Source organism: Schistocerca serialis, chromosome 8 (assembly GCF_023864345.2).
Source record: "Schistocerca serialis cubense isolate TAMUIC-IGC-003099 chromosome 8, iqSchSeri2.2, whole genome shotgun sequence".
Lineage (NCBI taxonomy): Eukaryota > Metazoa > Arthropoda > Insecta > Orthoptera > Acrididae > Schistocerca > Schistocerca serialis.
Window position 1 is genome coordinate 505,044,489 of NC_064645.1, and position 16,797 is coordinate 505,061,285.

A 16,797-nucleotide genomic window follows, 5' to 3' on the forward strand; every position below is an offset into this window, starting at 1 on the left:
ACATATTACTTACAATGACTGTTTCATACTTCCTAATAGAATTTGAGTATCATATAGCTTGTTGATAATTCTTCTAGACAGATCTCCAATGTCCAAATGCATAATGAAGTTATTATTGCATACATTATCAGGTAAAGCATCTTTAAAACTAGTTTGTTTACATGTTAAAAGAACTTCCATCTTTGTATTGAGTACTTCTGTATTGTTAGAGTTGGGCCTAATCTGTTGGAACTGGCATCTTTCACTAGTTTCCCTGCATGTAGGCACTTAAGGCAATGGCTTGTTTACTTGTGCAGCTGTTTTCATGCATTATTTTGTCAACTATATCTGATGTGAGTCTTTTCATACCAGATTGATTCAAGTGTTGTCCATGCATTGTGTAACTAGCTTTTTTATAACTGTTGACATCGAGAAGTCTTACATTTTTGAACTTTGAACAAAAGTGTTTTACTTTTTCATTCATTCATCAGATTTCACTGCTTGTTCAAGACCAGTCCACCAGATCAAACCTCATAGGTCGATCCATCACTATAATGTTTGTAGTCGATGACAAATGCTAGCCATACAACTATATGATAGAGTTTGGTGAAGGTATACAAAGTATGTTAGCAATTTTGTCTGCATGTCAACACAATGAGAGAGATTTCTGAATGAGAAGCAGACAGAAGTAAGCTTTTTGGTTACTGTATCTACATGCTGGTGCCATTTCAGTTTTATTATTTAACTGGGTACCTAGGAAATTTGCACGTGGCTCATACTGTGTAAGCCTTTTGATCTCAGCTTCTGGTACATGTAAGTCATTTTTATTTCTTTGTAACTGCGTAATATGAGTTTTTGCTAAATAAGGGTTAAAGTGTTGGCTGTAAACCAGTTGTAAATCTGTCCCATTATTCTGCTGGCTGTGTCTAGTATGTATGTGTTTGGATCCTTTATCAACATACTCATGTCATCAGCAAACATTACACTTTATGAAGAGTCCTCCAATTCCTCTGGTAAATCTTTTATGCAGAACAAGAACAAGAGTGAGTCAAGCACAGAACCTTCCAGCACGCCATATTTCATGTTTCCTCCTCTGATTTTAATGTTATTCCTGTTGTATCATTTGTTAATGTGACCATCTCTTTTCAGTTGCTAATATGAGGGCTGGAACTTAAATAGTGGCAGTAATAGCACCTTGGGCAGCCTGAGCAAGGCATGTCATCGACAGTTCCTGTCTCTCTGTACCTCCTCCATGTCTGAACAACATCGCTTTGGATCACTCCGAGATGCCTGGACACTTCCCTTGTTGAAAGGCCTTCCTGGCACAAAGTACGAATGCAGACACAATCAAACTGTGGTATTGACATTCTAGGCATGGTTTAACTACAGACAACACGAGCCATGTACCTCCTTCCCAGTGGAATGACTGGAAATGATCAGCTGTCGGACCCCCTCCAACTAATAGACACTGCTCATGCATGGTTGTTTACATCTTTGGCTGGGTTTAGTGACATCTCTGAACAGTCAAAGGGACTGTGTCTGTGATACAGTATCCACAGGCAATGTCTATCATCAGGAGTTCTGGGAAGCAGGGTGATGCAAAACTTTTTTTGATGTGTGTATTTCCATCATGAGTGGGGTTCCTAACTAACTCTTCTAGGTAGTTTTCAGAGCAGGTATTTGGTAATATTTCATAAGAGTCTTATCAGGCCCACCACTAATAAAACTGTAATTTTCCCAGTTAACTGTTGGATGATTAAAGTCTCCACCAGTGATTGCAGTATGATTGGGGAACTTACGTACAAGTGAACTGTAGGTTTTCTCACCGGCCACAGTGGCTGAGCGGTTCTAGGTGCTTCAGTCTGGAGCCGTGTGACTGCTATGGTTGCAGGTTCAAATCCTGCCTTGGGCATGGATGTGTGTGATGTCCACAGGTTAGTTATGTTTAAGCAGTTCTAAGTTCTAGGGGACTGATCACCACAGATGTTAAGTCCCATAGTGCTCAGAGCCAGCTGAACCATTTTTTGTTGGTTTTCTCTATAGTTTTTGATTACATCAGGAGATGAGTCTGGTACATGATAGAAGATTTTATGACCACCTCTGATACTGAGTCTTGCCCAAACAATCTCACATGCCAATGCAATTTTTATCTCAGTGGATTTGAGTTTTTGAGTTTCTTGTCTACTATGACAAATACACCACCTCCATTTCCCATTTACCTATTGTTTCAATATACACTTATAATTTCCCTAAAAATAAATACAATGCTGTGCTCCAAACATACATTCTCAGAAATTTATGTTCAACAGTAGTAGAATTCTCCTGGCCAGGGATGCCACCTTTGCCAGTGCTAGTCTGCTTTTTATGTCCTCCTTACTGTGTTGATAATGGGTTATTTTGCTGCTGTGATTGCAGAATTCCTTAACTTCATCCACTTCATGACCCCCATTCTGGTGCATTTTATGCACTTTAGCCCTGGAAAAAGCAGTTTTGACCCCCCCCCCCCCCTCTCTCTCTCTCTCTCTCACTCACTCACTCACTCACTCACACACACACACACACACACACACACACACACACACACACACACACACACACACACACACACACACACACAGAGAGAGAGAGAGAGAGAGAGAGAGAGAGAGAGAGAGAGAGAGAGAGAGAGAGAGAGAGAGAGAGGTACAGATACATATGTAATAATAACAGAGGCTTTTCCAATATACTTCTCCAAAGTGCTAAATCACAAATGACATAACTGAGCTGTATGTTTGGCTTAAAAATATTTGTCATCTTCCAAAGAATCTCTGTGACATTTCTGTCAGTCCTCTCTTATTTCTTCTACCAAGCAGTAAGATCTTCTCTGTCTTCTTTACGCTTTCCTCTAAAGTTTTCACTTGCAGCTTATACCCTGTACCATCAGTCTGCTTCTCAACTTCTTGATTTGTCTGTATGCCCTTGTCTACAGTCTCCACAGCTCTTCAGCTATTGGAGATAGCTAGACTGAACTATCAGGATTGGAGCTTCTCCTAAATCTTTTCACTTTTTTGCAAGGCTTCACTCTAATGCAGTCTTCTGACCTAGATCTAAAATTACTACTGCAAGCTGCAGCTTGCTATTGTACTAACTCTTCTTGAGCTGCTGCCAAATCAGCTCAAAGTTTCAAGATTATCTGCTCTTTTGCCAACAAAGTTATTTTGTAACATAGTAATAACCACTGGATCTTCAGAAATTGCCAGTATAATTCCTCATGTATGTAGTATTGCAATATCCCATACAAAAATAAAGTTGACATTTCTCACACTGATTTCCATCCCTGACAGTTCTGTGGCAGTGTGCACACTAGTCCATTTTGGCAGTAAACTTTTGCTTCAGGCATTAAGTTAATGATGCCAGTTCAGTGACAGATAATGGCTAAGGGTTTTCTAAATCAGATTTTTGATGAAATTGTTTGGAAAAGAGAACTATTTAGTATAATTTCATAACATAAATTAACTATAGGTTTTGAGCTTAAATACCTTGTGAAAATTATTCCCAAAAGAGTACTTTATTTACAAAAGAAAACTAAATTTATTTACATGTGATTATTTTTACATCATTTGTAAGAGCAGTTTATTGGTTCTAAAGAGCCTCTTAAGGAAGGTTCTATGGTAGATGAAAACATTAACAGCACCAAAAGAAGGATTATTTTTAAGATGACCTCAGGATCTGTCTTACATGTTGATATCTGCCAACTTGGATTTAGATCACATTTCTTCTTTGGGTCAAGTGGTCTCTTATGAGACAGTTGGCTGTAACAAAACCATTCTCTTATTGTGTATGGTAGATTCCACCTTGACTGAGTATTTCTGGCACATGGAAGAAATCAAAGTTATTTTATGACACTCACACAGCCACAGACACACTCAGTACTGATTACTTTATACTGCACAATACCGTTACTGCCTAACTGCTTATGTTACAGATTTTTAGGTTCACAAAAATCTTTCGTAGATGAGCACATGGCTGATTTCTGTCCCTATTCTCAACCAGCATTCACGCTCTGATTGCCTGCTGACTGACTGGCTTACTAACAAAAAACACTCATTTAAAACAGAAGGCATGCTCACAATTTAACAACAGAAATTATGTTTTATAAGTGCATTCAGTCATAATGTTTTGTACATGAAATTGAAACCAAAGACTATTATACTTAACAAATTAATTACCATTGCTGTTGGTATTAATACCTCTCAACTACCACAAAAATTGATTACCTCTGTAGTTATGGCATGGGCGTTGTGTAACTCCATTAATCGATTTTAATCAACCAGAGTACACTGTCCTGCCCCTTTGGTTGACTCATTCAGTACAATCTCTGCAGTACACCTGTCCCTCCATTTCTTTTTTGATGATGAACAATTTTAGAGACATATTAGTATTATTTAACATTGTATGACCAACTCATACTTCCATTCTACCAAGCATTATGGTTCTCTGTGGGTGCTCAGGTCTCATGCTATGTCCAGACTGTTGTAATTTCAACAACTTCTTTTTACCACTCAAAATTCTGTTTCTTTTCTCTTCAACTTTTACTTGTTACCTTTACTGTCCACATAACAATAGCATTCCAAAAATCTTGCAAGCGTCAAACATAAAATATGATGCGTAGCCAAAAGAAATTTTTGTGACATAAGCCCCAGACTTTTCCACAATAAGCTATATCTATGTTACTTGAAAAGTTTCTCTAACTTCCAACTAGTTTCATTTATGTGTAATTTTAGATGTCTTGTAAATGTCAGCAAGGTCACTGAACCCTGTCCTTTATATTTGCATAAATCTTATAGCCGGATGAAACAACTGCTCTTAATTGCAGTAATTCTTGTTTGTAAAAGTAAAATGAAATGGTTACAATGGTTATTCTGTATCTACATTTACACTCCACTATCCATCTGGTATTACAAATATTTTACATGTTTGATATAACTGTCCTCATACAGCATTTATAGATTTAAAATTCACAGTTCTTTGTGCATTATTCTTTCTCAACAGGAACAGGAACTGTTTCTATCCTAGTTAAAGATGTTAATGACATGCCACCTGAGTTTGCAAAGACTGAATGGATTGCAGAAATAGATGAGACAGAGGGATTAACTGTATCCAAAAACACCATTCTGACTGTTACTGCTCATGATCAGGATGAAGTAAGCTCTTTCCAGTACAAGGTACCATTCATTGCAGATATCCTCACACAGATTTCTGTAGTATGTGAATATAGACATCAGAAATTAAAGTCATGTCAGTGAATCATTTCTCAGGTTGTTGAGAACAGTGGCTACGGTTCTGACAAATTCACACTAATTGGGAATAACGATGGAACTGCCTCACTGAAAGCAGTCAAGCCACTTGATTATGAAGAAGGAAAACAGAACAATTATTTTAGATTCAAAATACAAGTTACTGACAAGGTATGTAACTTTGTTATTTATTGATGAGATTGTCTGTGATTGGTCTCTTAATCTGGTGTAAAAATAAGTTATTTATTCATAAGTTTTATACATTTCATTACTATACTGCCTTTATTTATTTTAAGGAGAGGGATAATGATACTGAAGGGTATCACACCAGATATGCTTGGGTAACAATAAAACTAAGAGATATAAATGACAATGAGCCAACCTTTCAAAATCACAGGCTTGAAGTATTTATAGAAGAAAAAGCCAGTATTAATACTCGTTTAGCTACATTTAGAGCAACTGATGCTGATAAAGGAGGGAAAAGTAAAATTAATTACCAGATTCAACGCTCATCCGATCCTAGGAGACATTTCAGGATAGATCAACATGGAACTGTTTACCTTCAACGTAAGCTAGACAGAGAAACTATGCCCAGACACCAGGTAATAAGTTTGTTGTGATATTTTTTGCCTTTTATTGTATTTTCTGTGTTCAAACGTGATTTTTCTTTTGTGTAGATACAAATACTGGCAATTGATGATGGAACTCCACCAAAAACAGTGACAGCAACTTTGAGTGTAACAGTGAAAGATGTCAATGACAATGCACCAGTGTTTCAACACAATTACCAGGCTGTCATTCAAGAAAATACTCCACCAGGAAAAATTTTAGAAGTTTTTGCAACTGATGAGGATGACAGCCATGTGGGTAATGGTCCACCATTCACATTTCGAATGGCTGCAGATGCAGATGATATCATCAAGTCATCATTTCACCTTGAAAATTATCACTGTAAGTTAATTCTTCTATATAACCTATATGAACATTTATAAAATACCATTTTTATAAGTAACTTAAAGTTCCAATTGTTAGCAGTAAGAAACTATTCTAAAGACTTCAGGAAAAGCACATGTTAATCTTTATTGTTGTTTGAGATCCACATGAACTTGAAACACACACACACACACACACACACACACACACACACACACACACATTCATTTTAAAAAATCATCTTACTAAACAAGGTAAGTTTTAGTAGTGATGACGTACAGGAAGTCTGAACAAAAAGATGTGCAGATCAAATCAGGAAAAGAATTACTTAAGAGTAGAAGAGCGCATGAGCACATGAATGTACAATGTTAAGGATATTGAATAGGAAATGAACATAATGGTAAAATAAATTGAATAACAAATACAGTGATTTGACGCCTTTGACAAATGTGAGAATGTGACAGTCAAAAAACCTCATGTATCTATTTTTATCTTTGCAGGAGAGCTATTGTGTCAGTTGTACCCTTTTAGTGTGAGTGCACATAATCAAATAGTGCATGATGCAAGTGCCTCCACAGCCAATCTAGAGAGGTCACCTCATAACCTGGACAGACAGTGCAACAAGCAATGTGTTCTGTGTACAACAGCGCAATGCGAGCCAAGCACAGTGGGGCCCTCAGCCTCAATGACGTTTACTTACTTATTGTATGCTCACCTATGAGACTGTATGTTGATGTGGTCTATAGTCATGAGACTTTGTACTGTTACCCACTTCATTCAGTGTTATTATGAAGCTCCTCATGTGGAAGCAGAATAAAACTTCGCAGTGCTACTTCTGATATTGTGTCTGTACAATGTTACAAGATACTTGGCAATGGGGATGAAATTCTACTCTACATGTTTTGTTTGTTGGTTTGATGTGCTGCCAACATAACAGTGGAAGAAATTCTTTAATCTCCTCTTGAACAGCAGTGAGTTCTCACCAATCAGCAGCAGATTCTCTCATGGCACTAAAGAATCTGGCTGCCTTGTTGATGCGCCAGTTTCTGACACCATTGATGCAACTGCCACTGTTTCCTCCACATCATGATTGTGTGGAAGATTGGGATGCATATGGAAAATACCTTCAGCAAAATTTTCAAGCTTTTGTAGGTGCCAATCCTAATTTGTGTAAGGATTTATTTTTGTCATGGATTTCTCCTATTGTTAATCACCTTTAGTGTCATCTAGGAACCTGCCAGTCTCTCTTTTGATGAAATTTGTCAGTTGTTCTCAAATTATTATTGTAAACTTACTCATGTAATTGATAATTATCATAGCAAGTGTACTCATGTTATTGCTGCTTGTGATGAATTCTACTGTTGACAAAAGTAGCCACAACAATTGTACAGAGCTTGGGCAGCAGAACTTCATGAGCTTAACCATCATAAGCTCACTGGAACTTGTATGCTGATTCAGTGGTTTGTGATGCTATAATATGCCTGGTCCCTGATAGGGAAATTCGTGAATATTTGTTACAATGTGAAAAATCCCTCTCTCACAGATGTTCTGAACATTTATCAGTCTTTTGAAGTATCTAGGACATTATGAAGTCACATATAAGCATGGTGTGAAATAGCTGCCATTGCTTCCTCTACCCCTCGATTGCTTCATTAGCTTTGATTGGTATTGTTAGCTCATGGGGGAAGATGACATCACGGCTGAGCAACCTCAGCCTCCATGCTGGGTAAGCAGTGCTGTGCTAAGCAGCAGTCAGCGTCACAACAGCAGCCATTTGTTCCTGTTCTGTCCTGCCCTTATGGTTTTGTTCAACATGAGCACATAGCATGCCCAAAGCATTGGACAATGTGCAACTGTTCTCAGCTCTCAGCTTCCTTCACCAAACATCATCATGGACGTGAACAGTATTTCCCAAGTGATGGTAGTCCCAAACAGTTTTTACATTGAAACAGATATGGTGTGGACAAGATGTTCAAAATGTAAGTGGACATGGAGAGCAATTACTTTGTTAAATTCTCAAACCTATGTGGATCTTGGAGCACAGGCATTGTATCCCGTCTCTTGTTAGTTACAACAAACAACAAATACCTATATCAGGACAGTTTTCTACTTCTGTAGCTACACTGAAAACTTATTTGGGTCAGACACCTTTAAAATTTTTGAGCTCTCTATTTCTGATAAAGTGCACCCGTTATCAGATCAAGTTCTGTATCAACAACTGGATGCACTCTGCTCAGAATATTCCTACCTGCTTTCAGAAGGTTTAGGTTGTGCTACTACTTTCAAGGCAAGCATCACAACGAAACCAATGGTGCACCTCTGATTTTTCATGCTCACTCAATCCCAGTAGTTTTACGGAAGTAAGTCAAATTCGAACTAGATCAACTTATGTCCCTGGGTGTTACCATGCATGTCTTCTCAAGTGAATAGTCTACTTCATTGATAATTGTCAAAAAACTTAACAACAACCTTCAGTTCTGTGGTGGTTTTAAAGTGTCTGTAAATTCACAGGCTGTCATTAGCACCTATCCCTTACCCTGTCAGGATGAACTCTTCATATGTCTTTTACAGGGGCCACTATTTTTCCAAAATAAACTCGTCAGAAGCCTCTCCTCAGAGTCTTTTGCAGTGGCATGGCTGGATAAACTCTTCTTCATTTTCAAGCCACATCAATTCCAATGTTATTGGATTGAAAACTGAGAAGATTTTATTTTGTCATAAGCCTACTTACAGTTGCCTCTGGGTGGTGATTTCAAACATGTTCTCACAGTGAATACCTTCTCCAGGCTATATCAATACCAATGCCTGCCATTTGGTGCAGCTAGTGTCCTTGCCATTCCCCAACAATTTTTGGAGCAGCTCACAGCCTCCGAGCTCTTACAAAAAAACATTATGTGGAAGTTCTCTCAGTTACTCTCATTTCTGACAGTGAGTGTCAGTTCCTATCCCAGGCATTTCATGATTTCTCTGTGTTCCCCTACCTTTTACCCCCAATCTAATGGGGATGCCGAGTTCACAGTTCACGTTCACGTTCACGTTTAACACCCAGATAAAAAAATGTGTGCAGAACTTTCCCCACCAAGGAGGCATTACTGTTTTTTCTGATGGCCTACCAGATGACACCAATTGATTCCCGTAGCCTGCTGGGCTTCTCCATGGACACCAGCCGCAGACACTGATCCACTTCCTCCATCCTGTTCTCACCTGCCTTCGAATTCTACTGTACCACATTTTCTGCCAGCAACAGCATTGTGGACAAGTGGTTTTGGTCAGCAACTCCACTGGTTATCGGCAACCATCATTCATCAGAATGGCCACTGTGTCTACACTCTCTGAATGGAAGACTGGGAGATCTGGTGCCATAAAAATCAACTTCAAGTCCAGGTGGACACACACCTACCAGCCCTGGCCACACCACAGCCTTCATTGGTGCCCCAGTCAGAGGTGCCACATATCTACAAGTGTTCCAGCCTCAATTTCCACCTGTGTCAGTGCCGCCTGATAAGCCTACAATACGACAGCCTCTGGCAGCAACTCTGGTTCCCCTCCAGCTGATGGACACAGGCCTCTCTGGTTCGATGTCTCCTGTATGGCCGCATCCTGTGGCAGAGTCACCTCCACCTTCCCCAACACCCTTGGATGTAGCCATGGATTCCAGCTGTACTGCCTGTTGCCAGTCCCCCAGAATGGGGGATAGGGGGCAGGTGAATTGGGACGCTACTCACTCTGACCACTTTCGCCCATATTCCAAGGTCTCTGATGACCAGGAATTGGACATGGGCACCATCTCCGAAACACAACCGGTGTGCTTGTGGAGTATTCTGGGGAAAAAAAATTGTTCCACTTCTTGCCATCACGTGAAAGTATGGCACTATAAGCAGTCAGAATGCCAAAAAGTTTCAATTTTGGTGCTCAAAATACATCAACTCTTTACTTTTCTCTATTGGTTATCCAAAACTATTGTTCTTTTAACAAAGTGAAACAGATGTAATGCGAATTAATGCACAGTAGAGGAAAAATGCCTGGTTATCACTACATTTTTTCTAGACTTTAGCCAATTTCAAATGAGGCTCTGTTAAAACACCTAGACCCAGCTATCAAACCAATTATCTTCTGTGTAAAAGAAACATAGCACATTATCAGAAAATTATAGGCTTGAGGCAATCAGAAACAGAGAGCAGAACAAGCTTTGAAAAATCTCAAATCCAAACGTGAAGTATGGGAAGGAGAGACTCAGTCCTAACAGTAAGCTGTACCAGAAGACAGATGAAGTGATAGACTTGAGTACATGGAGAAGTTCATAGTTTATCCACATTTACTGAGCATGGAGTGGGGTACAGTAAGAAAAAGGGAATGTACAAGTTGCTCATATCAAGGAAGGCAAGACCAAAAATTTGTTTGGTTGTTGTGAAATAATCTGGTCAAGACGGATTTAAAAAAACTGATGTACATAATGTACACAGATAAATTCACATGACAAGTGAAAATCTCTTAACAACTACATATTTTTGAAACCATACAATTTTTAGTAGTTTGTGACATACACCAACCTGCAAACTAGAGAGAAACAGTTATATTCTATGTGTCATGTCATAGTTTTCTCTCAGTTGGTTTTAATTTTTAAGACAGGTTATCATGGATTATAAGATATAAATAGCATACGTAACAGTGTAATAAATTAACTGCTGATCTTGTTCACTGTATTTGGAAACCTTTCTTCTGCTTATCATCCACAAATCTTGTTGCAGCTGGAGCTAATAGTAATGGCTCAGCAGTTATATCATCTCTGTCATCCTTTGACAGAGAAATGCAAAAGATATATTTAATTCCAATACTCATTACGGACTCTGGTTCTCCTGCAATGTCTGCAACATCAACACTCACAGTCATAATTGGTGATGAAAATGATAATTACATGGCACCTGGGTACAAGGAAATTCTTGTTTATAATTACATGGTAAGTAATTACCAAAACTGGTCTACACACACACACACACACACACACACACACACACACACACACACACACACACATTTATATTAGTGTTGCTTGTATTTTGACAATATAGTCATGCAAGTGATTAGTATTTGCTCTTAAATGTAGTATAAAATCAAAGTCATATTCTGCTCTATTATGAGCTGTAAACAGTGATACTTAAATGTAAACTGTGATAAATGAAAGCTCCTGCTCTATTCTGAGAAGATAATTCTAAGAAAGAATAACCATTTTAATACTGGTCTCATTTCAAATTATTGTTACAGTAATCAGTTTATAACGTAAAACTGACATGTGATGTAAAATATGATTAAAATTGCAAATACTAAAAACCAGGAGGACATGGAATACAGAATAAAATATCTGCTAGGTTAGTTGTTACTGGTGAAGGTTCAACTGGAGAAATGGCCCTAAGAGGATAAACACTTTTGAACTGAATCTTACAGTCTTCCACAGAGGTGGGCTAGTAGAATAAACAAGCATGCTGGATCAGGAATTAAACCTCGAACATTGCCTTTCATGGACAATGATCTTACTGACTGGTGTATCTAGACATGTTTCAGGATACACCTCTATCTTTCTAACTCTCTCTCTCTCTCTCTCTCTCTCTCTCTCTCTCTCTCTCTCTCTCTCTCTCATGTGTGTGGATTTTCAAAGGTAGGAGGGAGACATACTGGCAGAAATAAAGCTGTGGAAGTTGGGAGTTAGGAGAGAGGTACTGGCTAAAGTAAAGGTAGGTCATGAGCTATGAATGGATAGCTCAGTCAGTGAGAGCTTTACCCGTTAGAGACCACACTCCAGTTTCAGATCTTTAATTAACCAGGAAGTTTCAGACAATATATTTCTGAATCATAATGTTTTTTCCAAATTTTACCTAACTATAATTGTAATTGATATCACCAAATAGCAGAAGCATTGAGTCGTTGACAGAGAAAGAGAAAAATGGAAACTTGCTACTGTTCAGCATAAATCCTTTGTTGAGCTGAAGTACACACACACAACAAACACACACACACACACACACACACACACACATTGTATCCCCACAATGCCAGGACTGAGTTCAGCATGCAGACCAGGAGGGCAGGGTAGTAGTTGGGGTGGGTAGAGGGAGAAAGAGGCTGGAAGCAGAAAGAGATATTTGGGATAGGTATCTAATAGCTTGGGGGCAGGCAGCAAGTATGGTGAAGAGGAATGTTGGGGGGAGGGGTGACAGCTGCACCTGTACCTGCATGGGCTAGGCATGTGATGCAATGATACTGGAGCCAGTGAGGTACAGCACACAAAGAAGATGACATAGATGTGTGGATTGGTAGTGTCTGACAGGACAAAGGAAGGAGAAACTGTTGGATAGAAGGTGTGGGGCAGTGGGTTGGTGGAGACTGCCAGAGAGGTCACAGAAGTGAAGGATGCATAGCAAGGAGATGACCAATCTATGTAGTTCAGAAAAGCTGGTGCTGGAGAGAAGGGTCCAGATGGCATGGTTCATGAAGTACCTTCCTAAACCAGTCTTTTTATGGACAAGCCAGAGGAAACCATCCTAGACTCCCAAAATCACAAGACACTTTTCTGGTTCAGGTTCATTAATAATGTCTTCGTGATCTGCACGCAGGGCCAAGAAACCTTGTCCTCATTCCTCCACAACCTCAGTACCTTCTCTCCCATCCATTTTAACTGATCCTTGTCAACCCAAAGTGTGACTTTTCTGGATGTTGACCTCCGACACTCTGATGTTTCCATCCATATCATTGTCCATATAGAAGCCACAAACCACTAACAGCTATCACTCTTTCCACACTAAAAATCACTTCTACACATTCTATACAGAATGGCCACCCATTGATAGTGTATTTGCACTGATGAGAATTCTTTTGCACAATATCCTGAAGGTCTCACAAGAACCTTCACAGATGGGCACTACCCCTCCGGTCCCCCTCCCACCCTAGTCCACAAACATATACCCTGTGTCATAACCTCACACACCTACAATCTTCCCACCACCTACAAGAATCATCTACAGTGGAATTGCCCTCTCATCATCGAATATTACTCTAGACTGGAGCAACTGAACCATATCCTTTGTCAGAGCTTTGATTGTCTAAAATTGTGCCTGGAAGTTAGGAACGTCCTACCCAAGATCCTTCCCATCTCTCCCCAGAGTGGTATTCCATTGCCCACCCTACCTACCTAACATCCTGGTCCATCCCTAAGCCACTCTTACTTCCAATCCATTATCGCATCGGTAATCTACCCATTGAAGACTCATGTGCAAGAGAATGAAAACTTGCTTGTGTTTGGGAGAGATCCTCTGCTGAGCTAGAGTACAAATCCAGCACTTCCTCTCCAGTCACACAACAGTCGTATTCTACCCCATGAGACAGGGCCACTTGTGAAAGAAGCCATGTCATATACCAACTCTGCTGCAATCACTGTGCAGCTTTTTATGTCGGCATAGCAAACAACTAGGTGTCCACCAGAATGAGTGGCCACTGCCAAACTGTGGTGAAGAACAGAGTGAACCATCCAAAGGCACAACAAGCTGCTAAGCACATGCGCTTAAATTCAATAGCTCGTTCACAGCCTGTGCCATCTGGATCCATCCCTCCAGCATCGCCTTCTGTAAACTACTTAGATTAGAGTTATCTTTGCAATATTCCCTTCACTCCCATAAGTCTCCTGGCCTCACTGTCCACCAACCAACAGTCCCCACATTCTCTACCCAACAGTTCCCCTTTCTCTGTCCTGTCACCCCCTCCCAGTCCATGTCTCCATGTCATCTTCATCGTTCGCCTCACCTCACCAACTCCAGTAACTGTGTATCGCATGCCTAGCTCATGTACCTGCCATCCCTCCCTCATTCCTAGCCAGCACACCTACTGCCTCCCTCTGAATCACCACCTACCCATTTACAACCCTTCTTCCTGCTTCCCACCTCTTTCTCCCTCTACCCACCCCACCCAACACAACCCTCCCCCATCCTAGTCACCCTGCCCTAATGCAACCGCAACCATGGCAGTGTGTCTCTAATCAGCACAGTGTAGGGGCACACGTGTGTGTGTGTGTGTGTGTGTGTGTGTGTGTGTGTGTGTGTGTGTGTGTGTGTGTGTGTGTGTGTGTGTCTGTGTGTGCGTGTTTTCTGAAAGGTGAAAGGTAGCAATTGTCATTCTTTTTATGTGTGCCTGTCAGAGACTCAATGCTTCTGCTATTCAGTGAGTGATCTCCATTTCCCTGTAATTATTTACATTCCTTACTATACACAACTGATCTCAGCAGGACTACTGATATTGATAAATAGTGACGAACTAAATTTATCAGATTAGTTACTGCAGAGAGAAGAATGAAGGAAAAGTAAACTTTTTTTACAAAGTTTATAAATCATATAAAAGTAGTTTGACAGTGCAGTAACTGTGCTTACTGAGAAGGTACAAATGTTCATTTTAATACCCTCCAGACCATTAATCAATAGACCTGCGAACTTGTGGATATTGTCACCTGCAGCAGAAATCTTATTTGTGAGCGACAAAACTGTATGATGTTCCAAGTATGCATAAATATTTACAACAATTGGCATTAAAGAATTTAGACAGGTTAAATTTCATTGGCCTCTAAGTAATCAGCAGCAAAGCAATAGCTCTGTTGGATTTTGGTGAAGTAGGATGTTGCCCTTGTGGAAGAAACAATTCTGTCAGCACCTCAAATTGCGTAGAGAAACATAAGTGGATTTAAACCAAGTTCCTCTCAAATATGAGTTTGTGTCTTAACCACTATGTAACCTCACTAAATGGCATACATAATGATTCATCCTTTACGAGAAATAACTAAAATATGAAGCACCACTCTGTTGCCAGTTAAACTATCATGCTTCTATCTTTACAGCAGGAATTAACCAGTTTAGCTTTTGTGTGTTCTTCATGATCAAAGCTGTTATCTGGAGCAAAAAGACAGAGAAACCTCCTCCTGCCATCTTTTTGATCATTTTATTTTATACTATGTGTGCCATTTCATTTGTTTGCAGTGAAATTAATTGCACTGAGAATGCAGTCTTGCACTAAGCACTAAGATTCTAAAGTTTATGTTGAACTTTTTATGGAAACAGGAATTTAAAGATGTAATCTTAGATTTTGCTGTCACTTGCTGCAGTATGGTGGTTCTTTTAAATTACATTCTTTAAATCCCAAAGGCCTTCTCCAGGAAAAGTAATTTTTTGTCACTTTCTTCTGGCTCTGCAACAGTCTTGATTTGTGAACACATACAGGGTGTTTGAAAAAGAACTCCCTAGTTTTAAGTATAAATTTAATGGGGAAATTGATGAAAAATTACATCAATGAGTACATATCACGATGAGAATTCCTTCAAGTTTTTTTAAATAATAGTAGATGTCAACGTGAGACCCCTTTGTTGCTCTGCACACGTCGAGATGATATTCCACTTCTCGCCAAGTATTCACCAAATTTTAGGTGTAACTGTCTCAATTGCCATGATGATTCTTTGCCTTATATGATTGATGTCTAATTTTTTCACTGTACACAACATTTTTTATGTGGCTCAAAAAGAAAAAGTACAGTCAGGTTAAGTCTGGGCTTTGTGGTGGCCATGGTATTGGGCCAGCCCTGCCTATCCACCTTCCTGTAAAGCGAGTGTCAAGAGCAGCACACACAAGGGTTACAGCAAGCAATGAGGTGGGCTGCCATCTTGTTGGAAAAAACACAAGCCCTTTTTCCTCCTCAATATCGCCCATTTGCGGAGAGACATACTATGTCAACATTCACAGTAAACATCCCCGTTTGTTTTTTCTACAAAAAGGAAAGGACCAATCATACAATCTTCCATCAAACTGCATCAGACATTAACTTTGGAAGAGTCATGTTGATGCTGAATAACTTCATGTAGATGCTCTGCCCCCAAAATTCTGCAGTTATGACAATTAACTGTTCCTCTGTAGTGCACTACATGCACACCTGGACTGAACCGAGGGAGCAGAGGAACAAAACAGCTCTGGTGCCATCTCAAGGTCAAGCAGATCTGCCAACAGCAGGAAAGCCAAACTTCAAGAGTTGATGAATGAAAAACCACAAACTAGAATAGTGTATATCACTTTGTATATATTTTGTGAAAATTGTGCCACTCATCATGTTTCGAGCACATGCGACAAAGCATTGACCATTGAACACCTCAGAGTCTCAATGATCAAATTCTTGTAGAACAGCCATAAATTGAGTTCTAGAAATAAAGCAAATTATGTACACTATACAGATTTCCCAGTGATGTGGCTTTTTTCTACACTTATTACCACCAAAAACATTATGATGACCGGATTTGGTTTCGAATCAGATTGTTTTATGCGAGTAGATACCTCCATGTCTCCATTTCACTGTAAAGAGGAGTGACATTAACAACATAATCACTGTCTAAAGTTACAGTCTTTCTTTATCAAGATGGGTGTAAATTATCTAAACAGTGCATACATTCAAGATTTGAGATATTCTCTGGGATGATTGAACATCAAGTTCATAATATGACACCAGTTTGATGTAAACAACTCCATCAGTCCAAAATATCTGATACAGTCACTACTTGAGAAGAATATGTGATATAATCCATACCTACATGCAA

The 16,797-nt window shown here is 39.5% G+C and overlaps 1 protein-coding gene across 1 annotated transcript in view; it reads left to right on the forward strand.

The window, feature by feature from the left end:
- Positions 1–16,797, forward strand: part of LOC126417095 (neural-cadherin-like) — a 304,885-nt gene that overhangs the window by 182,351 nt on the left and 105,737 nt on the right. The window contains exons 7-11 of the mRNA XM_050084990.1: positions 5,011–5,183; positions 5,277–5,426; positions 5,552–5,857; positions 5,933–6,206; positions 10,937–11,145. Of these exons, the coding sequence (XP_049940947.1) occupies positions 5,011–5,183; positions 5,277–5,426; positions 5,552–5,857; positions 5,933–6,206; positions 10,937–11,145 (1,112 nt within the window). The remainder of the gene's footprint in view (positions 1–5,010; positions 5,184–5,276; positions 5,427–5,551; positions 5,858–5,932; positions 6,207–10,936; positions 11,146–16,797) is intronic.